The 24,256-nt window shown below is 38.1% G+C and overlaps 1 protein-coding gene across 5 annotated transcripts in view; it reads left to right on the forward strand.

Annotated features, from left to right (window-relative positions):
* The window catches only part of LOC132767331 (transducin-like enhancer protein 4), a 160,144-nt gene extending 140,351 nt beyond the window's left edge, over positions 1 to 19,793 (forward strand). For all 5 annotated transcript variants that reach the window (XM_060762162.2, XM_060762159.2, XM_060762161.2 and 2 more), the window contains 10 exons: positions 2,932 to 3,064; positions 3,613 to 3,806; positions 4,989 to 5,065; positions 6,948 to 7,197; positions 8,473 to 8,720; positions 10,874 to 11,021; positions 11,642 to 11,792; positions 12,058 to 12,134; positions 17,249 to 17,685; positions 18,965 to 19,793. In XM_060762162.2, coding sequence (XP_060618145.1) covers positions 2,932 to 3,064; positions 3,613 to 3,806; positions 4,989 to 5,065; positions 6,948 to 7,197; positions 8,473 to 8,720; positions 10,874 to 11,021; positions 11,642 to 11,792; positions 12,058 to 12,134; positions 17,249 to 17,356 — 1,386 coding nt within the window. In that variant the 3' untranslated portion in view covers positions 17,357 to 17,685; positions 18,965 to 19,793. The remainder of the gene's footprint in view (positions 1 to 2,931; positions 3,065 to 3,612; positions 3,807 to 4,988; positions 5,066 to 6,947; positions 7,198 to 8,472; positions 8,721 to 10,873; positions 11,022 to 11,641; positions 11,793 to 12,057; positions 12,135 to 17,248; positions 17,686 to 18,964) is intronic.
* Positions 19,794 to 24,256: the final 4,463 nt, after the last annotated feature.

The raw sequence follows: 24,256 nt of genomic DNA on the forward strand, positions 1-24,256 counted from the left end.
TCAGTGGATAAATAAGAGTACACAGGGGTTCTTTGAATACATTGGGGTTTTTGTATGGCAGCTTACAGTAAATTCAGCTTCCTGCTTGGATGTGATTTGGTTCTTGGCTTTGTATGTATTACTGGTCTGTGTTCCGCTACAATCATTTTCTATCTAAAAAGTAATCTGTCATTTACAAATGCCTTTCTTGACTTGCATAACAAGTCACAATTCAAAGAAGGGCTGCTTGCAAGCCTAGAGTAGAGTAGTGCTGGCTCCCTTTGATATTTCTGTGTGCGGGAGAAAGGGAGGGATTGGAACTGTAGTTAATTATCTTCCAAGACTGAAACTGTCATGCATTGCTCATTCTGTCTTTTGCAGAAATAGCCACTTGAACTTCTCACACCATTGTTACAGCACAGAGAGACTCAACTGAACAATTTACTGGTAGCTTGTGGAAAGGGGGATTGTAATTTATCCACGCACCATGGGGACATTGCATCACTGTTTCCCTGATAAAGTTGTAGGAAATGCCTCTTGCGGAAAAGGACACACACACCCTATTAATTTTAGAAAATCTTTTGTGATGAAGAAAACTGGAACGTGCCTTTTCATTCATTGGATAAATGTATTACTTAGTATAGGTTTTTAATTTTTTTCTTATGGACTGTTATTTTTTAAAGTTGTGGAATGAACAAACATCTGTTTTATACAATGTCTGTTGCCTGAATCTTGCTTATCCAAGACTCTCTGATTTGATCTTGGGACCTGTTCACTGAACAAGGAGCTGACATAGGACTAGGGGCCTGAAACAGGGGCATTGAACATTTGTATCTCTGTTCTGTGTTACACCACAGTGAACAAACTGAAGTGCTTTAAAAAAGTTATCATGGTTTATACTTGACTCCATAGTCTGCAGTATGTTTATAAAAACAATTATTCCCTTTTACGAAATGCTTATAGACATTATTGTGTTCGTGTTGCATGTCATAAAAGTGTGATATATAAACACTAAGGGCCCATCCAGACAGTACCTTCCTCCCAGGAGCTTCTGCAGCAAACAGGAGGGCGGCCAGGTGCTGTTCCCTGTAAACACAGAAGCAATTGCTACAAACAGCAAGAAACACAAGATTTTCAGGTGTGGGAATATCCCGGTTTGAGTCGAAAATCTGCATCTTCAATGTCTGTATGTCCCTGCACTCAGAAATCACAGGATTTTTTTTCTAGGTTTGTTCCCAATTTTAGATGCTTGTTCCTGATTGGTTGGTTCCGCAAAAGAAGGTGACAGTTGAATAGAATGTTGTCTGTGTGCCAGAAATTTCATTAAACGTGCAGTGGGCACATTTTCTCTGGTCAGGACAAAGTTGTGGTCCCCTAATCAATGTTGTACGTCTTTTCACAATAAGAGCAATCAGGAACAGGCATGTAAAACCCAGGAACAACACCCAGATGGCCCTGCAGCTTATATATCCCAGGAATAGAATTTATACAATGATTCGCATCTTTACATGTTTGCATCTTTTAAAAAAAGCCAAAATTTCTGTCGAAAGTCCCACGGCAGCCATCTTGGGAGCCTCTAAATCTTGCAACAAAGCAGCAAGTGTGGACGACAGAGGTAGAAATCCTGGGACCAACAGGTCTGTATGTGGACCTCTTCTGAAGTCCTGGGATTTTGTGCCCCTGATTAAAACCCTCAATTTGCTACTGTCTGCAAGTGTCCTCAGTCTGTTTGCCCCCAACTGAAACATTGCTAGATGTCACACTGATGTCAGTTCATTAAGTTCTGAGCTTAATCAATGAACAGCAGCAATGTCCTGTGCTAGGTTAGATTCAGTCAACCAGTAGTTTCACCAGAATTTCTCAACTTGACTTGCCAGAGCACTTTAAAAATCTAATGGAAGTTGATTATTTTAAGAGATCTATTGCATAGTTCTCTTGTCATTAAATAATTTAGTGCCCCTCCCCCCAGATTTTTAAATGAACAAAGGCTGTGGAGTCCATTGTCTGCCAAATCCCTTCAGTAGGTCTTATACCACTTTGAACATTTTGGGGTGTGGAACAAGAGAGGCAGTTGTTTGAATGTAAGTATGTTGACTGGAAATGTGATAGCTGACTTGAAATCCTTTCTGATCCCATTACTGGGGACCTTTTTAGTAGGTCAAAGTTCTTGAGCTTCCTATTTCTGTCTCTGTGAGAATGACTGAGTTCGTTGTTATAAAGCTATTTGTACTGTAAGAAAATAAATGACTATAAAAGTGTTACTGGCTAAAATACCACCATATCATGTCTGGATTTTACCTTTCCTGGAAACACCTTAATGGTCCAAAGCTTTTAATGCTAATTTCACTAAGGAAGGACCATTTGTGCATTTCTCGTAATATGGTCTACTAGAAAATACAATAGACAGCATTAGAACTAGACTTCTTGAAATATGTCTATCCCAAGTTTCATTCATTGTGGGATGGACACATGTTGTAGGGGGAAAATTGTGCTTTTAGTTGCCAGTTAAAGTAAATTTATTACTTTTAATGCTGTCAGGTTAGCTTCAATCTATGGTAACTCTTTAAATGAGAGATCTGCAAGCAACCCTATCACCAGTAGTTCAGATTTATGACCATGGCTTTCTTGATTGAGTCTAACCAACTGTAAGATTCGTCTTTTCCTACTGCTTCTTACTTTACCAAGCATTATCATATTTTCTAATTCATCATGTCACATGATATGTCCAAAGTTTGATATCCTCAGCTTGGTGATACTGGCTTCTAGGAATGCTCTAGCTTGATTTGCTCTAAGACACACTTGTTGTCATTTTGGCAGCCTCTTGTATCAGTAGAAATCTCCTTTAATACCAGTGTTCCCAGATTCTGTCCAGGTTCCTCAAGCTCACAGATATGCCTAAAGTATACAAGTCATCTTCTGGAAATTAAAATATTCATTTTCTTTCTCTGTTAGAATGAGAAATCCACCACACCTGTGTCTAAATCAAGTACACCCACTCCACGAACTGATGCTCCAACTCCAGGCAGTAATTCTACCCCCGGATTGAGGCCTGTTCCTGGCAAACCACCGGGAGTTGATCCATTAGGTTAGTATACATTGGACCATTTGGGAAGAAGCCCTGCTTCTTAAGGTTGACATACTATTATGTACTCTCATTGTTAAGATTTGTTGTAGATGAAAAACAGAAAGATGTGTACATCTGCAGATCACCACAGTCAAAATTGTGCAAATATACAGAAATAGCATATCTTCTTAGATTGTTGGCTCCATTTTGTAGAAGAGAGATCTTGTATACAGATTTCCAGTGGTATTACCTATTTTGCTTTTTATTTTTATTTTTTTTTTTGTAAGGATAGGGGCAGCATACAGAATTTCACTCCTCCGAGCTGAGGTGGTACCATCACATAAAAAGGACTCCATATCCTATTTCTGCCATTTTTAATTGATCCTTAGGTATCTTCCAATAATTAGAATGAACAAAATGAGATCTATTGAAGAACTTTGCAAAGGAGCTATAAAAACAAAGCATTTTTGTTCATGCAGCTTTTGCATCCTACTCCTTCTTTTCCCCAATGTTCTTTGTTTGGTATACCCTCTGAGCATTCTAATTTTTCCCTCTGTCCCTTTCTATAGTTTCAGGCTTAAGAACACCGATGGCAGTACCATGTCCTTACCCTACCCCATTTGGAATAGTGCCCCATGCTGGAATGAATGGTGAACTGACGAGTCCAGGAGCTGCATATGCAGGTCTGCATAACATCTCTCCTCAAATGAGTGCTGCGGCAGCGGCAGCGGCAGCGGCAGCAGCTTATGGGAGGTCTCCAGTGGTAAGTTCAGTGGCTCTATAGTTTGTATCGATACGAATGTTGATGAGGCTGTGACTGTGAGAGACTTCAGTCAAGACAGTAGTACATTACAATATAAAGCTGCCTGCTGTAGAGAGAGATGCATATCTAATTCCCTATGGCAGTGATTCTCAACCTGGGGTCCCCAGATGTTTTTGGGCTTCAACTCCCAGAAATCCTAACAGCTGGTAAACTGACTGGGATTTCTGGGAGTTGTAGGCAAAAAACATCTGGGGACCCCAGGTTGAGAACCACTGCTCTATGGAGTCTGATCTACTCCTGAACCGTTTCAGTAACACACATTACTGGTTCCTTTTGTGTGCCTTTGCATGAGATGTATCTTGAATAATTCGCTTTTTGGAGTATGTTTTTAGTGGATTTTCTGGGGTGGGGGGTCGCACTATGCCTCCCAGAAATCTCCAACCTCCAGTGGATTCTAGAAGATGTAGTCCAAAAACTATCTCTTTCAAGCTCTGACTATCATCTTTTGTAAACTGGTCAGGGCCTGTGGCAGTGGAAGAATAACTGAAGTGTGGTATAAGAATTTGAATAAAGAACGCATGGGTTGGGTTGCTGTGAGTTTTCCAGGCTGTATAGCCATATTCCAGAGGCATTTTGCCCACATCTATGACAGTCATCCTCAGAGGTAGTGAGGTCTATTGGAAACTAAGCAAGTGAGGTATATATATATATAAGGTTGGGAAAAAGAACTCTTGTCTGTTTGAGGCAAGTGTGAATGTTGCAGTTGGTCATCTTGATTAGCATTGAATAGCCTTGCAGCTTCAAAACCTGGCTGGTTGCTGCCAAGGGATCCTTTGTTGGGAGGTGTTAGCTGGCCCTGATTGATTCTTGTCTGTAATTCCCCTGTCTTTTTGAGGGGTTGCCTCTACCATTTCCTTCTACCACCAAGTGGAATATATTTCTTAATATCATTTCCTGAGAGAACATAATATAGAAGAGCTTCTTATGGTGCACAGAATTCTATGCTGTGGTTCCTTCAGCTGGATCTAGACCAGCAGGGGTGGTCTTATGTTCTTAAACCTTAGGGAAGGCAGTCTATAACAATGTTTGTGGGGCTGCTGGTTTAAAATGGAAGAATAGAAATTCTAGCATTTTCCACTAATGCTTTCAACTTTCTTTGTTCTGATTGTGGGAAAACTTCAGGTTGGTTTTGATCCACATCATCATATGCGAGTCCCAGGCATCCCTCCGAATCTGACAGGCATCCCAGGAGGAAAACCGTGAGTGTTAAACGTCCAAACTCAATCATATTATTAAGCTTTTGTTCCTTTGGCTTTCTCTGTGATACTGAATACCATGTGTGGCAGAGGGTGGTTAATCCCCCTTTTAATCTTAAAAGCCTATTTGGCAGTTTTTTCCCATAGGTGAATATGTGCCAAGGGTATCAGATGCTGTGGATAAAAGAGGGCATGGGGAAGGGGTTATAATTCTGCAGTGGGACGTGCTGGACTAAAGTAACCCAGCTTGGCTCAGAAATGCACATTGCAAAGGGCTCTTTGGTATGTGTCTTGAGAGTCTTGCCTTCCCATTTTAAAAATAATTCCTTTGTGCACAAAAGATGCCCTGCAATCAATTGCAGACTTACTGGGTTCCATAAACAGCGTTGCACAGAGAAAGAAACACTGAAATGTTCTGTTTGATTGAAAATACGGGAAAAAAATATGATATCATAATATACAAATGCGTCCTTGATGGAACTGACCGGAAAACGTGACCTACTCTAACAGGCTTGGCTCACAGGGAGCTAGGCAGAAAGAATTATATGACTAATATGAAGTTTTCACTCGCAGTCCTCTTTAGCAAAGGAAAAATTACACAGTGATCTGGAGTATTGTTATTTGTGTATATTTGTGGCATGACTATTTGTTTGTGAAAGAAAAAAAAAGAAAATAGAAAAAATCAGCAAGGTAGCAGAGCTGTTAAAAATATTTGATCACTCCCCAAGTTTTTGTGTGTTTGTGTTTTAAACTTCACTGTTTAGAAAGACTTCTCAATTTTTAGTTGTTTTCTCCTTGATAACCATTTGCATGAGATACTAAAGCAGAAACATTTAATAAGAGACAGGTCCTTTCAATTCCTTAAAGCAGTGAAGGAGCAACTCGGGTTTCCAAAAGTTTTGGTTTTCCCAGAAGCCTTAGCCAGCATAGACATCAGAACGGGATTATTCAAGCATAATTTAAAATATCTAGAGAACTAAATGTTCCTGACTCTGAGTATACAAATATTATTTGCATTGTTACTAGATTCTTTCCTCAGAAGTTGAATAAGCTTGTCTGTAAGAGGTCCACCTTAGGACAGACTCTGTGGCTAGAATCTCATCTTGCTGTTCCTTGTCATAATTTGACACAATTCAGCAAGAATTTGCTAATTAATATTTTCTAGCTACTCCAGAGTCATTCATATATATTAAACCATTGGCCAAAGAGAGAGAATATTTTATATTGCCTGAAATGCCAGTATATGTTTTAGTGATGTTTACCATCACTACAATGCAACAATTTGCATCAATAAAAAGATTTATGGGCTACTTTCAATAGTCTGTTTGAGAATTACATACGGATGTGCAAGTTGCCACCTTACTCTTCCGTTAGGCATATATTTCCATGCAATGTGCTTCAACTGTGTCTTTGATAAAGTTGTGTTCAGTGACAGAAGCTCTCCCACATGTCACATCTTAGAACAAAACAGTTTTGAGCACTAGAGTGCTCTCTGTTGCAGAGCATTTGAGATGAAGTTGTTGATAGGTTATTCACAGGTGGCATGACTGGTAGTCATAAAGCATGTTGTTTCTGGTGAGACATATTGTTGCCATATCTTTTCAACCTTTATTGGTCTGCTTTTTTGCGAATTGTTGCAGAACAGAAAAGAAAAACCATAGAGCTCCTTGGTGTCCCTGCACAACAATAGACCAAACGCAAGGAAAATTGGAGACCTGGCTAGGATGTATTAATCCCAGAACAGTGTTTCACAAATTACACTTCATGTGGACCTTGTTGCTAAGTCAAAAGAGAGCCGTTTGAGCTCTACCTTGTCCTTTACTCTTAGGCAGATACATTATGTGCCTCACAAAAACATGTTTTTCTTTGTCTTTTTTTTCCTCAGAGCATACTCATTTCATGTAAGTGCTGATGGTCAAATGCAGCCTGTACCTTTCCCTCCTGATGCCCTCATTGGACCAGGAATCCCCCGTCATGCTCGACAGATTAACACCCTGAATCATGGAGAAGTGGTGTGTGCAGTTACTATTAGCAATCCCACGAGGCATGTCTACACGGGTGGGAAGGGATGCGTCAAGGTTTGGGACATCAGTCATCCAGGGAACAAGAGCCCGGTCTCCCAACTGGACTGTCTGGTAAGTAAGAGTAGCAATATGCTCTTAACAGAGCAATCAGTCAATATCACATCTATAGCAGAAATACTAATTGTGTGATTGTTTTGTCACAATAAAAACTATTTCCATATTTGATCAAAAACTGAGTTCGTTAATCTGCTTTTAAAGAGGTCTATCCATTTCCATAATGAGTTGAATATAGTTTGTATATGTAATGGAAGCAAATGTGTTGTTAGGGGATGGGAGGAATTCCTTAGGGTGCAAATTGAGAGGATGGATTTGGTACCTTTTGGAAACAAATTCCATAATTCTATGTGTCTAAATGTTTTTGTCAGTTACACACAGCATTTGCATTCATGGGCATGCAGGATATTCTTATCAGAAATGTCAGAATGTGGTGGAATGACATTATCTCATGAAATGGTTGTGGTTCTTACTTTTAGTACTTCATTTCTCATTTCTAGTAGCCTCCAGACATAGTGGTTTCCAGGGCAGAGCCACGATGGCTTCTAGTTGACCAGTTTCACCAGTTTTTAATGATTTCCTCTTGTGCCACGAAAAGTGTTGGGATGCTCACTAAGAAGCTAGCATCAATATCAAATTATAGGCTTATTCATTTATATTCAACTTACTCCTACCTGGAATACCATCCTATATGTGTCATTTCATTCTTTTACTAATGTGAAACATTAAAAAAATTCTTTGCAGGTATTATATATAGGAACATAGCCATTATTTCTCCATGCTAACCAGTAGTTTTCATTATAACCCACTCTTTTTTGACATATGTCCATGTTGTTGCCTGTTGTATTGCTTCTACAAAGAAGCATCAGCACTCCTATCAGTTGGTAGAAAAACCTTAGAAAACTGAGGATACCTGCCAGATCTCCCTCATTCTTTTGAGTGTTCAATCTTTCAAACTTGTTGACATTGCCTACTGAGAATTTGGGGGTTAAAATAATAGAAACAAAACGCATTCTAAAAAAAAAGTTTAGCCATCCATATAAGCACTCAGTGGTTCATGAGCTTTGAACTGTTTGGGACTGGGCATGAGTCTGTGCGTACTGATGCTAATTAAGATTAAATATCTCTCACTGCTGAATTTTGTAGATCAAGTTTAAGCACTTCCCTAATGTCGTGTAATTTTCTGGCATTAATCCACTTTATCATTGTCATAAGTATAAATGGCTCATTAAAACCAAGAGGGAATACAATACTTTTATGGATTTCTGCTCTCGCGTTAATGCTGTTTTCCTTTCCTCATGAGTAATCTCTTGATGGCTTCTGTCTCCACAGAACAGAGATAACTACATCCGTTCCTGCAGATTGCTCCCAGACGGCCGCACCCTGATTGTTGGTGGGGAAGCCAGCACACTATCTATTTGGGACCTGGCAGCACCGACTCCACGTATCAAAGCCGAGCTGACATCATCCGCCCCTGCCTGCTATGCCCTAGCGATCAGCCCGGATTCCAAGGTCTGCTTCTCCTGCTGCAGTGATGGGAACATAGCAGTGTGGGACCTGCACAATCAAACACTGGTCAGGTAGGTCAACCAAGCTGGAATGCTTATTAGTGAGACTTTTGCTATAGCAGTACCTGGCATTTGTCCAAGCATTTGTTATGGGGGATTTGCATACAATAGTTGTCAGCCTAGAAAGCTTGGAATTTGTTTTTTAATTCACATTCCTTTAGTTATTGGCACATTCCTCTTGGAAAATATGCCACATTCTTTTGACAGGGAAGAGTCCAAGGTTCTGTTACATGCCTTGAGCCTTTCCTATCTATCAAAAAGAATTTCCTAAGTAGTTGCTACCTGTCAAACAGGAAGCAGTGCAAACTCACTCAGTCCCTAGCTGATCCCAAGAGTATATCTGGATTTATAGCATGGTGAAGGAGGAATAGATTTATGGTGTATGGGGAAACTAAAATCTGTGTATCTCAACTGGATTGTTTGGTGTATAAGAATAGCAAGAAGTCCATAGAGGGTGTCCTATCAGAATGATAGCCACAGCAGGACATAAGTGCCATCAGATATCAATTTGCAGTATGTCTTAAGGGTCCAGTTAGTACATAGTTAGTACATAAGTTTTCTGTAGAATGTATAGGGAAGTAAATGTGTAAATGAGTGTACATAGAACAAATTGGCAGGAGATAATATAAATTGCATGCCTGCTAGATTTTGGATAACTGCCATAGAGTTCTGCCAAAAAGAGCCAGCCATTTTGTGTTTGCATGCTGTTTACTGTTGTGGTTGTTGACATTATTATTACTATCTTGCTTTTTGTTGTTTCTTCTTGTCTCATTATGAGTCCTTTGATGTTCTGGGAGTAGAAGCCATGTTTTTAACGTCTAAATTTAATTTGTGCCTGAAATCTGAGGGCAGAGCAGGCAATAAACCTAATTCAATACAGATTTAGCTTTGAACAGCCCAAGCTGGGAATTCCTGGAGAGATATTGGTTGAATCTATCTGTTCTAAGGGGAAAAAATAAGACAAATTAACAGGGTGAACAGAAACTGAAGAATAACTGTACATGAATATGTGGGATGCCATCCCCTAATGACTCCACTCAGGATGTTGTGCATGAAAGCCACTCTAAGAAGCTTGGTGTTTTCTTAAAAGACCCTCTGAATATGTTAAAGTAAAGGTAAAGGTTTCCCCTTGACATTAAGTCTAGTTGTGTCCGACTCTGGGGGATGGTCACCATCAACATTTCTAAGCTGAAGACCCAGAGTTGTCCATAGACACCTCCAAGGTCATGTGGCTAGATGACTGCATGGAGCACCGTTACCTTCCCACCAAAGCTGTACCTATTTATCTACTCATATTTGCATGTTTTCAAACTGCTAGGTTGGCAACAGCTGGGTCTAAGAGAGGTAGCTCATCCCGCTCTCCAAATTCAAACCGCTGACCTTTAGGTCAGCAAGTTCAGCAGTTCAGCGGTTTAACCTGCTGCAACACCAGGGGCCCTGAATATGTTAGCTTGTTACAATTAAAATTCCCGAGTGGCATAGCACTCAATTGCACTGACTAAGATGATGGGATTTGTACTTGAGAGTATCTGGAAGACACGAGGTTGAGGAATACTGGATGTGGACAATGTCCAAAATGCCTTAAGAGAGCAAGTAAATCATGATGTTAGGACATTTATATTGAGCTAAAATATCAATTGTTCATTCTTGCAAATGTATTGGTAACAATGTGTGTTGGTAACATTGGAGGGAAAATCAGAATAAAATACCATGCTTTATTTCATTGAACCCACATTATTCAAACAGCTGAAAGTGTTAGTTTTGTAATTGCACAGAACTTTTCTTAAAATATAAGTTTTAGATTTTTTTTATTTAAAGTAAGATCATTTCAGATGTCAGCCAGTTAATTTGATGGAATAAAGGGAGTTCTTTCTGAAACTTTATCATGTTAGTGCATCTTTCTGTGATAATCTTGTGTCTTTTTGTTCATATATGTGTGAATAAGAGTGTATTGTAATTTAGACACCGGTATAGGGGTTTGAACATTAAAATGATCCTTTTAAATGAACCCCTTTGCTTTTTCTTTATGTTTTGACTCAATAGCACATTCTGCACTTCTTAAAAAATAGAACTGAAGCCTTTTAAAATTCCTTTCTTACAACAGTTTTCTTTCAAAAGTGATTTGTGCCTTAGGTTTTCTTTTAATGCCAACTTGACATTTCCAGGCAATTCCAGGGCCACACAGATGGAGCCAGCTGCATTGACATTTCGAATGATGGTACCAAGCTCTGGACAGGAGGGTTGGACAATACAGTGAGATCTTGGGACTTGAGGGAAGGGAGGCAACTACAACAGCATGACTTCACATCACAGGTATATTTGCTACAGAGTCCTTGACAAGTTAAAGAAACTTGATCTGACTTTATTGAAATAAAAAACCCAAGGATTTTAAAAGCTTTTTTGAAGAGCAACCCTCAAATGGTTGTTTACCTTGCCTTCTGCATCCTTTAATTGGATGGCTCAGTTGGGGAGGATTTTCCCAGGAACATACACATTGGATTGACCTAAGTCTTACCCTTCACCTATGAAGCAGAAGAGTCTTAATTAACACAGTACAACTGCTGAACTGAAGGACTTCTACAAACAATCAGTTGTCCTTTTTTCTGACGCCTATGCCACGATATAGTTTATCTAAATATTTCAGCTCCTCCAAGAAAAGATACTCAAAGCCACCTTTAATCTGATTTTTGATGAAAAGGTGGGATATATTAAATTAGAGATAATGATTTATATTATTATTATACTACATTTATTATTATACTATATTTATTTGACCTGCTCTGCCTGAGAAATGACTTTAAAAATTCTGCAACATACCAAAGTCTTTTTCATATCTTAGAAACATTGGTAAAGATGCCACAACAAAAGCTGCTCTTTTTTTTTTCTTCAAAAGTCATGTCTTACATTAACTAACATCTGGTGTTAATTTCCAGATCTTTTCATTGGGATATTGCCCTACTGGAGAATGGTTGGCAGTAGGCATGGAGAACAGCAACGTCGAAGTCTTGCATGTCACAAAACCAGACAAATACCAACTGCATCTCCATGAGAGTTGTGTGTTATCCCTGAAATTTGCTCACTGTGGTGAGTATTTCAGTGTGTGCATTGTCTTCAGTGTACAAATGTATTTTCAATAAATATGCAAAGGGAAGAAGACGGAGACATTTATTTTTACACATATAGCTGAATTTTTGTAAGTCATATTTTGATGACGTATCCTGATGCAGATACGTTTCGGAAAGATGTTTTGGGGACAGAGAAGAAGAAGGATATATGTTTTACTGTTGTGAAAAATAAAGCTATTTTTAGCTGCTTCTGGCTAAAATATTTATAATAACTCTGTTTTCAGGCAAATGGTTTGTAAGCACTGGAAAAGATAATCTTCTGAATGCATGGAGAACACCATATGGAGCCAGTATATTTCAGGTAAATGCATGGAATTGTGTGTGCAGAGGGGTGTGTGTTAATCTAACCCCTCTTCCCCAACTCATACCTAAAATCATGGTCATAGTTTAATATAAGCAAAAAGCAGTTACAGTGAAAAAATGCCAGATCAGTCCTGTGAGGCTATCACTGCCAGATCAACATAGGCACATTTACAATTTCAATTAGTCCTTTAATGGCAATCATAAGGCTTACTCCTGCCCTAAACCCCGTATAAAGCTGGTAGCGATGTAGTATACAACTCTAAGAGTTGAATTCCAAAAAGGTAACTTTTCTAAGTGCTACCAGGTTAGGTGTCTGTACAGAGCAGAAGTTACACTGACCATTTGTAGGGGTAATCCACACTACACAATAGCACAATTATAACTGATGGCTTGTAGAAGGAGGTGGGAGCTATAGTCAGTCCATGGTTTCTATAGCATGTAACTATTAAGCTAGAAACACATTTCTTAGGCCAGTCACTTTCAGCCTTCTGCGGGAAGGAAAGTTGGAATTGAACCCAATATACCCTGCTTTCTAAGTTCACACTATAATTTTTATCTTCCACACATCCTTTGTCATCATGTTATCCAGGTGTTCTTTTTTTCCAGGAGGGCCTCACATTTTTTTAAAGCTTGTTAAGTCTTTTTAGTGCCACACATGCATGACCCTATAAGACATATTTTGTAGGCTTAGCTAAAATCAATTTTCTCTAAAAGCTGATTCCAAGAGACAGTGGGGAAAGCAATTTTGTTATTGGAGACTACACTCAATTATCTGACATTTTCCCACAATTTTGAAGCATGTATATTTCATAGCTTTGTCTTTAGTCAGCATGGAATTAAACTGAGGTTTTTAAAAGTGTGCTTGTCAGAGTTGTGGGAAAAGGAGGGAGCAGATCAATAACCTGATTTGATGGAAGGTTTGTGGGGAGTTTGGGATGACCTGCAGTTTGCTTAAATTGTATCCATTTAATGCCATAAAGACAGGTGGTAGTGATATTTGGCTTAATCTACTCTATTATAGTATGTATCCCCTGAACATCTATAATCAAACATTTTAATATCTTCATGGGCTTCTGAAGTCTGCAACTTTAAAATAAAATTTAAATCCTAGCACAATGTTAAGAAATATTCAAAAATAATTGAAAGGTGTTTTTCATGTGTCAAGACATCCTTACAAGAAGAATCTTGTACTGAGGAAAATCATTGCGGTTCAGGACATACTTTGTACAAAAATCTTTTGCAGGAAAAACACAGCATTTTCTATGTAGGAGATATTTTTTCTGCACCAAAAGTAATGTTTCTCCACAGAAATCTTGTTTTCTGCAAAGACAATACTGTTTACTATGCAGAACATTGGGCTTGCTCTGTGCACAATTCACATGGAGTTGTTTTGTACATAAACCAAAATGTTTGGCATCATATGTTGATTAGGCTTGTGCATTTTGGCTGAACCTCATTCCGCTTATGCTACCTGAATTTTGGGGTGAGGATGCAGTTCTGTTTTTGTGCCTCCCGAAAATGGGGGGTGGGGGATGGCTGAACAGCTGGTTTTGTTCCACAGCCTAAAAATGTGGTTGGATCTGGCCCATTGGTGGCAATCGGGAGAGGGCTTCACAGTCTCCCCTTCCCATTATTTTCAGGGCTATTAGGATGAAAATGGCAACACTTGAAAGACACATCTATCACTGCTAGCCCACCAAGTTTCATAACGTTTGGGTCATCCCCTGACTATTAGGATTTTTTTTCTTTCTGGAAACACTATCCCCTTTAAAAAAAATCCCAAAAACATACCCCCCACTGGCCCCACCCTTTAACTTCTTCAGGAGCAGTAGCTGGGCACCATTCCTTCCTGCCAAATGTCAAAGATTCACTTCCACAACAGCCAAATGATGATGATGATTAATTAAAATTAAGAAGGCAGAGAGATTGCAAAAAAGAGGATTTGTAGAGGAAGGCTCTACGGGCTGGTGGTGGGTTTTTTTTGGGGGGGGGTTGGGTTTTCTTGCTAGTACAATTGTTTTGAAAAGTATTAACAACAATATTTTTTATGTCCTGATGGAGGTTGAAGTTAGGGAGAGAGAATGGGTTCTGTTGGCTTGGAAAAGCTTCCACAAAAGCCCAACAGCATCATCATTATTACTACTACTACTACTAGGCGGCAACATCCAGATTATTATTATTAAATGAAATTAAGAAGGCAGAAAGTACATATAAATAACAGAGAGAACTTGTTTGCAAAGGAATTAAATTATAGGGATTGGTGGTAAGTTTAGGTAGGAGTTTTCTGGCAATGAGGCTTTTCTGTTTGCTGGAATTATTATTCTTATTATTAGTTATTATTACCTTTCAAAAGTATTTTCTGTAGGAGGGGAGGGAGGAGAAAAAATATAAGGAGAGGAGAGAAGAAGCTAAAGGATGACTCAAGGCTCAGAGCAACCCTAATATTTTTAAAGGAAAGCATACCAACCCACCCAAGAGATGCTCTTTTTTTTCTCCAAAGTCCCCTTATGTGCTCACTCACCCACCTGCATTTTCCAACTCCCAGTCTCACTAAATAAAAAGAATCAAGAAAATAAAGAAAAATTAAAAAGATTCAATGCTAGAAACCAAGCCAAGCAAAAAGCTAAATCATAACTGCAAGCGAGCAGCAAGGCAAGACAAAATAAGCAAGACAATTGGACTGAAGCAGCACCTCTCAGAGCCAGAATGCAACTGAGCAATGGAGGCACTCTTCCCATGAAATAGACACAGCTTGCATAAGACACTTCATGGCATTCTTCTACTTCGATTGACCCAACAGGCAGAGCTCACAGGGAAAACCCATGCGAGTATGCAGCAGCCTCTCCATCCACCACATGCTCCCAAATATAAGGAAAGTAGCCGCACTCAGCAGCCATTTCAGGTGAAAAAAACATGCAGTCTGTTCCCTTGCCATTACAGCTGTCTGGCCAGGCTGAAGAAGCCAAAGGCAAACAGCCAAAACGAATCTGCGCACAAGTCTACTTTTTATCATTAATATTTCAATTCATTTCAAATATTTCTGCATAGAAAATACAATTTTCTTCACAGAAAAAAATGCAGAATTTAATACAGAATAAGTCTTAAATTGTGAAAAGTCTTCAAAATCAGCACAGGTTTCAAAAATTTCCTTACAGAGGGAAGAAAATTGCTAAAATTATTCATTGCTTCCTTTGAGAAGAATATTAATAAAGAATTCCATTACAATAAAATCATTAATTTTATTAATTTCTCTGACCAAACTTTGCACAAAATGTCCTTAGAAACACTTTATCTATGGTTCATGCAATTAAATCCTCCCTTACTCAGATCCTCATCGAGATAATTTTACATTGTCCTACCTCCCAGTGTTTAAAAATCTTATCCTTGAATGAGGCCCTGCCCAGTGAAATTTTTTGTTTTTAATTGTTTGTTTTTATACTGTTGTTTCGCTCATTGTATTGATTTTTGCATTTTATGTATTTTATTTTCAGGTATTGTTATATTTTTGTTTTATAATGTATGCACTATATTGATGTGTATGGCCTCATGTAAGCCGCACCGAGTCCGCCTGGGGGAGATGGAGCGGGGTATAAATAAAGGGTTTTTAATTAATTAATTAATTAATTAATCAAGTATAACAATGTTGCCAGGCTCTCCTCTTACATTGTTCATATAGTTCAAGTAAATTTAAACTCAGAATAGAGAAACTCTGTTTAGAGATTATAATACATACTTCTGCTACTATGATAACTAGTTCTACTATTACATCTTTATTCTCCTCCCTCTTCGGCTTATTATTTTTGTTGTTATTTGTATTGCATCTACAATGACAAGAAAAACAGGGGGAGGCAGCCATGGAAAAGACTAATGTTGGTAACCCATCAAATTCTGAAGTACTCAAAAGAAGCTGAAAGAATGAATGGGCTACTTGTAAGCTAGTACCACTCTATAAGAATTATTTGAATGTTGTCTTTTTAAATTTTCTTTGGGGAGTTCTGTGTCTTCCAAAGCTTGTTTAAACATTTAGCAACCTCTCTTTGGTTAAAGATATTTTCCTGCTTTCTCCTGTGAGAGGTCCTCCTTCATAGTTGTTATTTGGCTGCTGCAGAGTTTGGCCATTCTCTTCAACATTCAATCAGGAGCTTCTCTCACAATATGCTGTGCATTTTTCACATGACACAAATCCTTCCCATAGCCTACCAAAAACAGGCAGCAAACTAGAGACAGCAAATTCTGAATGTTGTCACTAATTTTGTCTGATGTTTGACCTTTGAGAGTAGATTTTGAGCTGGATTTCAGTGAATACAATTGTCTATGTGAAGACTACTTTTCAAGTTAGTTATCATGTGATGAGAACTTTGTAGATAATTTAGAATCATAGAATCATAGAGTTGGAAGAGACCTCATGGGCCATCCACTCCAACCCCCTGCCAAGAAGCAGGAATATTGCATTCTAGCCTCTGTTTAAAAACCTCCAAAGAAGGAGCCTCCACCACACTCATGTTCAGATGGAATCTCCTTTCTTGTAGTTTGCAGCCATTGTTCCGCATCCTAGTCTCCAAGGAAGCAGAAAACAAGCTTGCTCCCTCCTCCCTGTGGCTTCCTCTCACATATTTATACATGGCTATCATATCTCCTTTCAGCCTTCTCTTCTTCAGGCTAAGCATCTCCAGCTCCTTAAGCCGCTCCTCATAGGGCTTGTTCTCCAGACCCTTGATCATTTTAGTCACCCTCCTCTAGACACATTCCAGCTTGTCAACATCTCAACTTCTCCTGTTTTGTTTGAACAGCTAAAGCATTTAGGACAGGAACTATCATACAAATGTTTTTAGCTGAAGGCTAGAGTGCAAATAAACAAAGGAATTAATCAAAAACAAAAGGGAAGAAAAAGGTCTCTCTGACAAGGGGTTTGCTTAACTGATCTCAATTTAGTAAAGGATCTGTATTAGCTATATGGTCAGGATCTCAAGTCTGCAAGTTTGGTTGACATTACATGATATGTCAGATTAAATAATAAGCAGAAATGTATGGCTAAAACATCTTGTAATTCGGTATTGCTGAAAAAGGTTTTGGTCTGTGCTAACCTTCTCTCTTTCTTTTTGTTTCTTTTAGTCCAAAGAGTCATCCTCTGTGCTAAGCTGTGACATCTCTGTGGATGACAAATACATTGTCACTGGCTCTGGGGACAAGAAGGCTACAGTCTATGAAGTTATTTATTAGAGACAAATCTGAATGAAAACTGTACTCTTCCTTGTAGCACTTTGCTGTATATTACTTTTTTTCCTTCCCAAACTGAGGACTGAAAATGTTCATCGCAATTATGGATTTGCCCCGCTAAATTTGCTATTTAATAGCAAGCATTCTTTTAAGAACTTGTCAAACCAAATCTCCAGCTATCTACTTGGAATTAAGATGGAATAAGCATACTTAACAGGGAACTGACTCTTTTAATTATGTATCATAGTGTAATGTATTTATTTTGTTTAAAGAAATCTTTTTAACAAGGAACTGACTAAATAAAGTAGTTTGCTTCTGCCTTGAATTGGAAGGTAGGTTGAATTCTTCATCTTTTGTTGTATTTTTGATGCTGGGTTGGGAGTTTTGGATGAAAAGGAGAATTGCATTTTATTATTAACTATATACTCCTGTACAAATTCTGGCTTCAAATGGCTTAAGAAATTCAACAAAGCTATTCTAAGGGTTTGTTCAAATGAACACCTTTGGATTTAAGGATAACCATGGTACATGAGCAGAACAGGAGCCAGCATTGTGTCATGGTTTGAGTGTTGGGTGAGAACTGAAAAGGCTTGGCAATAGAAAACCCTTGGGCATGTCACACACTCTTGGCCTCAGAGGAAGGCATCAATGGCAAACAAATCATTTCTGAACACACCTTGCCAAGATGGTTCACCTTAGGGTTCCCGTTTATTGGAAACAATTTGAAGTCACGTAAAAACGAGTAGGACATGACGTACATCACTTTTCAGGCTGCTTGCTTTGGGCTTGCAAGACAGCTATGGATAGTCACAATGTTTGAAAGACCTCTCTATTTAAAGCTGATCAACAATATGCCTAACTTTTACTTCCCAGTCTATAGCCTTGAATACATGCAACACATAACAAGATTTAGTATTTTTCAACTTCTGTTCTATTCTGTGCGTTGGACTGTAACTCCCATCAGGTTTAGTTAGCAGGGTCAGTGGGCAGATATTATTGAAGTCACAGACCAAAATATCTGAAGGTACTCAGATCAGATAAGACTATCTTAACCCAACATTTAATTCTGATCATAGTTCTAGGTTCCAGTGAAAACAAACCAAGATCCTGTCTAGTCTTCTTGTGGCTGAACCCAAAGGGAAGAGCCAAATCCACAGCTCATTTCCATAGTACTAAAATGCAGATTAATGTTATGCCCAAAGCCTATACAAATGACAGCTATTTTAACCTAGATAGTCAGTCCCCTAGATTTTCATTAATATCCTACGTATTCTGTGTATTATTATCAACAGTATTTGATTTCAAATGTATGCTTTGTTAAATGTTTTTATTTTGCAAATAATGAATACTTATTGTTAGGATGCAATACTCAATTCTTTATAAATGCTGCTAAGAAAAAGTCAGCCATTTTGTATTTGTTGCTGACAAGTTTGGTTGACATCTGAAATTGTCAAATATATGAGAAAAGATTCCTCTGACTATATTAATCTGCAATTTTACAGGGTTCTGTAAACATTGCTATGTACAGGATTACATTTTCTGAGACGTTTTAAGCGCAGTGCTTTGCTGAGGTTTTTTTTTAATATCACTGCTGTTTTGTGTCTTTCACAGAGAAGTACAATAAAATGTCTCAAAGAATCACCTTCATCCCTCCTGGACATTTTTGCCACATTTCTTTGAAAAGGGAGATGTGCGTCTTTGGGCAATTTTGCAGTTACAAAGATTACAGGAAAATATTTGATACATTCATTGGAAATGGCACTAAGAAGGGAATGGATTCCTACAAGTGTGCAAACTACATAAAAGCGAGGACCTTAGAGGTAGGATTTAGAAGAGCACTCATTCTGAAGTGCGGAACAGAATGGATTTTCACTTGGGAGAAGGACTTGCTTTATTTACTGCCAGTTCTATCCAAGTCTTAGTTTAACGTCCCTGAAATGGACGGAGGCTGAGCCATTGTGCCAGAAACATTGTGTTATCTTTTTATGTTGTTGTTGTTGCTGTTAAACTATGACCTGTGACATATTTTTTTTGAATGCTTTAAAAAAATCTTTAAGTCTGTGGATCTGCTGATGTACAGTGCCTTTGCTGCTATGGATCAAATCAAAAGAACTGTGTAGATAAACCTTTATTGTGTAAGTAGAAAATTACTTAATTTCTTACTAGAAATGGGTTAATGCTGCAAGTTGAAATGGACTGTTCATTGAAGTTCCAAATGTGGTAGCAAAAAAACGAAAAAGAAAAAAAGAATTGTGTTAAGTGCTCAGTGTTTGATGTCATTAACAGTTTCGTAATACTCTACAGTGTAGAAAGATTTTGATACTAAACTGTGTCATTGTACATAGTTCTAATGCATTGTATTGACCACAAGTACTTCTATAATGGTAGATTATTGTTTGTGCATTCAAACTTTTAAGCATTAAACATAAGTAACTTGTAAGCAATGTTTTTATTATCATTATTTTGTCTTTGCTCTTGTGTATTGCAAAATGAGACCAGCTGATGGAAGTAAAAGCTTTTTTGAAAAGACACAACACATATTGTTTATGTTCAAAGGCACTTCCTATCCCATCTACATGTCGGTTTTCTCATCTAATACATTAATGGAAACATTGCTGGGATTGAATGAAATTTTTGCCACCTTCACAGCTACTACCACTAGGCAAAATTTCAGTTTCAGCACTCAAGGTTCATAATACATATCCTTTTTCAGTTGCGTATACCTCAAATCTGTAGTATATGCATTTAACAGAAGTTAAATCCTGAGGTCTAAAATTTGGTGAAGGACCTGGAATGCTTTATCAGAATTCTCTGGAGAGATATCCAGAAAATCTTAACTGGCTCAGAAGTTACATCTAAGATAAAGTGTAACTAACTATTAACATCATCACTTTTTCCCTTCTGTATGATTTTTAACATCTTTATCTGATGAAGCCACCAGCAGAGCTTTGAAAGCTTGCAAAGTTTTTCTTTCTTCCCTTTTCTTTTTAACTTAGCCAATTAAAAACATAACATTGTTTTGTGGATTTATATTTTGTTGTACAGTATTTGCTGCATGGCCAACCCATGAACACATTTTCTGGAAATACTTTCCTCTTCTCTTTAAAAACACTGAAAATGATAGTTTTGCTAAAAGGAAGTAGGAGTATTGAAGCAAAAACTCTGAAGACTTACCAAATTGTACTTCTGGAAGTTTGCTATAGTTTTCTAAGAAAACATCGCAGTGGGACCAGTATAAAGTTAATTATGTGGATACATACTGACTTTCCATATCTTAATTTTGTAGTTTTAAACTTATGAAGCAGACCACATTCTAGTGATATGCTTGAGTATTTGGGCGAATAGGATATCATATTGTACCTCAAGACTTATGAGCTCATGTGCAGAAACTGCCCTTTCTTTCCACTGACATACAGTCTTTATAGGAAATGAATTTATCCTAATGTTTAGGTGGAATCTTTTTTTCTTGTTATTTGAATCGATTAGTTTGTGTTTTATTCTCTGGGGCAGCAGAAAACAAGATTTCTCCATCTTCTACCTGACATCCCTTTGGACATTTAAAGATAGCTATATGTCGTCTCTCAGTCTTCTGCAAGTTAAACATACCCTCGTTGCTCAGTCATTCTCCATAAGGGTTGTTTTCTAGACTTGTGATCATCTTGGCACCGTTTTCTGTTTTGAAGGTGATTCATACTTCTTGAATACTTTACGGAACACACTTCTCTTATTTTTAAAGAAGAAGAGGTGGTAGTAGGTAAGTTTAGAGGCCACATAATATCCGCTCCTAGTTAGACTGAAACATACATGGAGAAAAGGGATTGTTGAAAGGTAGTATATGCAACTGCTCAGACCTGTTAAAGTGAAACATTCAGTTGCACATGATCTTTGTGACATTTGTGCAGTTTGCCACCTGAACCCAAGCTTTAAAATAGTGAAAAGCCAGCCTAGAATACACTCCAGAATTACACTAACTAAAGCCTTGAACATAAAGCCGTCCTTCAAATTGCTTTGCCTTAAAACATCTTGCCACTGCTTTTGTGGATACACTTTCTTTAAGAATATTCCTTTCTTTTTGTCTTTCTATTTGAATGTCAGATATGGTGATTGTTTATTTACACAAATATATCCTCTTCTGCAGTACATGAAACACTTAAAAAGTGGGAAATTGAGTTGTAAAACTGCATCTGTGAAAACATATCTCTAACAATCTCTAGGTCTTCCAGTGTGTCTCTGTGGTCAACATCCTTTGGTCTGCTTTTGTGGATTTGACTCGCAAATTTCATAGAACCATAGAGTTGGAAGAGACCACATGGGCCATCCAGTCCAAGCCCTTACCATGCAGGAAAAGCATAATTAAAATATCCCCAATTTGACTAAAATGTTATCTCTAGGAATCTTTAGGTCCTGGAAGTTGACCATAGAGTTACACCTGGCAACCTATTTTTTTAAATAAAATCTGCAACCTTTAAAATAAAATCTACAAATATTCAAATTCACAAATGTCATATTTGCAAATGTGGAGAGCTGACTGAATTTTGTGGGCTTTGAAATACAATGCAAGCCAAAAATAGAACTCTGCTAACCCAAGTAACTGAAAGAAACTGATTCGGTTGACATGGCTTGAATGGTGACCATTCTGGTATATTAACCATTGTATGAAAAATATGATGAGAGACATCACTTTGGACATTGTGGCTTCTTAGGTGTAGAAAGTTTTGTACACTTGGAGTCCAGGGGACTGATAATTTATTGCTAGTTATGTAATATGGTTTGGGACACCAGCCAAGCCATCATGAAATGTAGCAGTGGGGACAGAGTGGGGATTAAATAAGTCCCACATTTTCCACAGTGCTCTCCTTCACATTAACTGGGAGAGATGAAGCTTGAACAAATGTGCTGTAGAAGATCATCTTTGACAAGCTCTTAAATAATGCACCTGCTGCATCTGCTTTTGAACCAAGAGTTACTGAACATAGCCCTTGAGACTTCACATTTCTTCCGGTATTTGGAGTACAGCATCTCTACTTCACAATGTGGATTTTTTTTAATGTCAAAACCAATAAATGTTTTTACTTCTACCAAATGATTTTCTGTCCTGGTTACAAGGAAACAGTAGTGTCTTTTTTATTATTAAAAAAAGGCGTAGTCTTGACATTTACAGAATGTCCATAAAACTACTGTTGACTGCAGTGAAGCATGTCTGTCGGTCAGTTGGCTTCTTATGGATCCAGTCAAAAATGTTAGTATTTCTTTTTACATTGCTTGTAAAAAATATTATGCTTTGTTCAGAGGCCAGAACAACTATCTTGCCAGTCATCAAGTCAGGAGCTTTGGTTACAGTGAGTTGTAATACTCGGAATGTGAAGCAAAATTTAAGGTATAAGCCATTTTGTTAAGGCTGAGCAGATGCAAGGAGGACTTCACAGAACCAGAAGCTCTCATACTATATATGCTTGAAATTAGATATACTTATATATTTCCCCAAGGTATACCGCAGGAACAACACTCAACTAGCAAACTCTTCTCTTTCACAGCAGTGGGTGTGCATGTGTTTTCAAAGCAGTTTGTGGAAAAAGAAATCAATCAGTGAAATTAAACTGAAAATGTAGTTTTTAAAGAGTGTGTCAAGAAAATGAATCATCCCTATTGGGAGATGAAGCAAAATTAAGGCCTTTATGGAACAGAAATAACATTTTGAAACGGGGAAAAAAGAGAAAGAAAATAAGCATTATACTTAAAAATATATCTGATGAAAATCAGTAGTTGCTAAAAGCATATTGAAAGAGCTATGTAGCTTCTCAAGAGCACTATGTAACTATGTAATTTACAGAATATAAATCTTCTGAAGTATGCTCGATTGCCTGGTATCGGCCTCTTTCTGGGTGGGAGGTGGGTAGTATCTAAACCCAGCTACTAAGCGAAAACACTCTTTGTTTTCCTCTTTTTTTCTGACGATGGATTCCTGCACTTTAGGAAAACTGCCTTTTAATGTCTCTCTCCTATTGAGCTTCCAAAATCATGGGTTGCTTTTGAAAAATTAGGTATGTAGTGCACTTTCGACTTTTAAAATACATTGAACAATAGTGCAGGAATATGTAGAGCCATTCTACTAACAGCTAATATGCTGAGAGAGACTCCTTCAGAATCAAGCTTCTCTTCCTGTGGAGAGCAGGATTTTGTATAATTAAAATCAAGCCACGCCATATGATTCTCCATCCTAAATAGACTTCCTGGGTAGGCTACCGTTGCATTTAGGTGATTGGAATTGAAGTGGAAAGCTCTTTGCCTAGCTGATAGACAAGTGGAAGGGAAGTGGAGGCAGGTAAAATGGATGGGAGGCATTTTTCAAAAACTCAGTGGAGTATAATTCTTAATATGTATTTGACTATGAAATGTATGGCAAATCATAGACAATGCAAGCTTGTGTTAGGCAATAACTTTATTTTCCAGAAGATATTCTTGGCTGCCTGTCAGTGGTCTTCTAATGCTTTAACATTTGATGGGGTCAAGCCAACATGATGGATTTGGTCAAAACAACCAATGCAATCTCCTTTTTGCTTTCACTTTGCTGCCCTGACTTGTGAGAGGAGGCCACTAACCATGTCACTTTGACAATAGCGAAAGGTAGAGTGTAAAACGCACCCTAGTTAGGTGACAGCAGTTTTCTCTCAAGGGAGTGGAGACAATAAGCAGTGACATCTCTCCAGCACCTTTTGTCCAGAGATAGACAAGGTGAAGGGTACAATAGAGAAAACATTTTCTTTTCTCTCTGTGTGTTAGAGCCATTGCTAGCTTTCAGAAAGGACCTCTGCTTCCACAATAACTAGAGGGCTTAATAAGTTATTCTGAGGCCCTTTCCACACAGCTGAATAAAATCCCATATTTTTTGCTTTGAACTGGAAT

This window comes from Anolis sagrei, chromosome 2 (assembly GCF_037176765.1).
Source record: "Anolis sagrei isolate rAnoSag1 chromosome 2, rAnoSag1.mat, whole genome shotgun sequence".
Lineage (NCBI taxonomy): Eukaryota > Metazoa > Chordata > Lepidosauria > Squamata > Dactyloidae > Anolis > Anolis sagrei.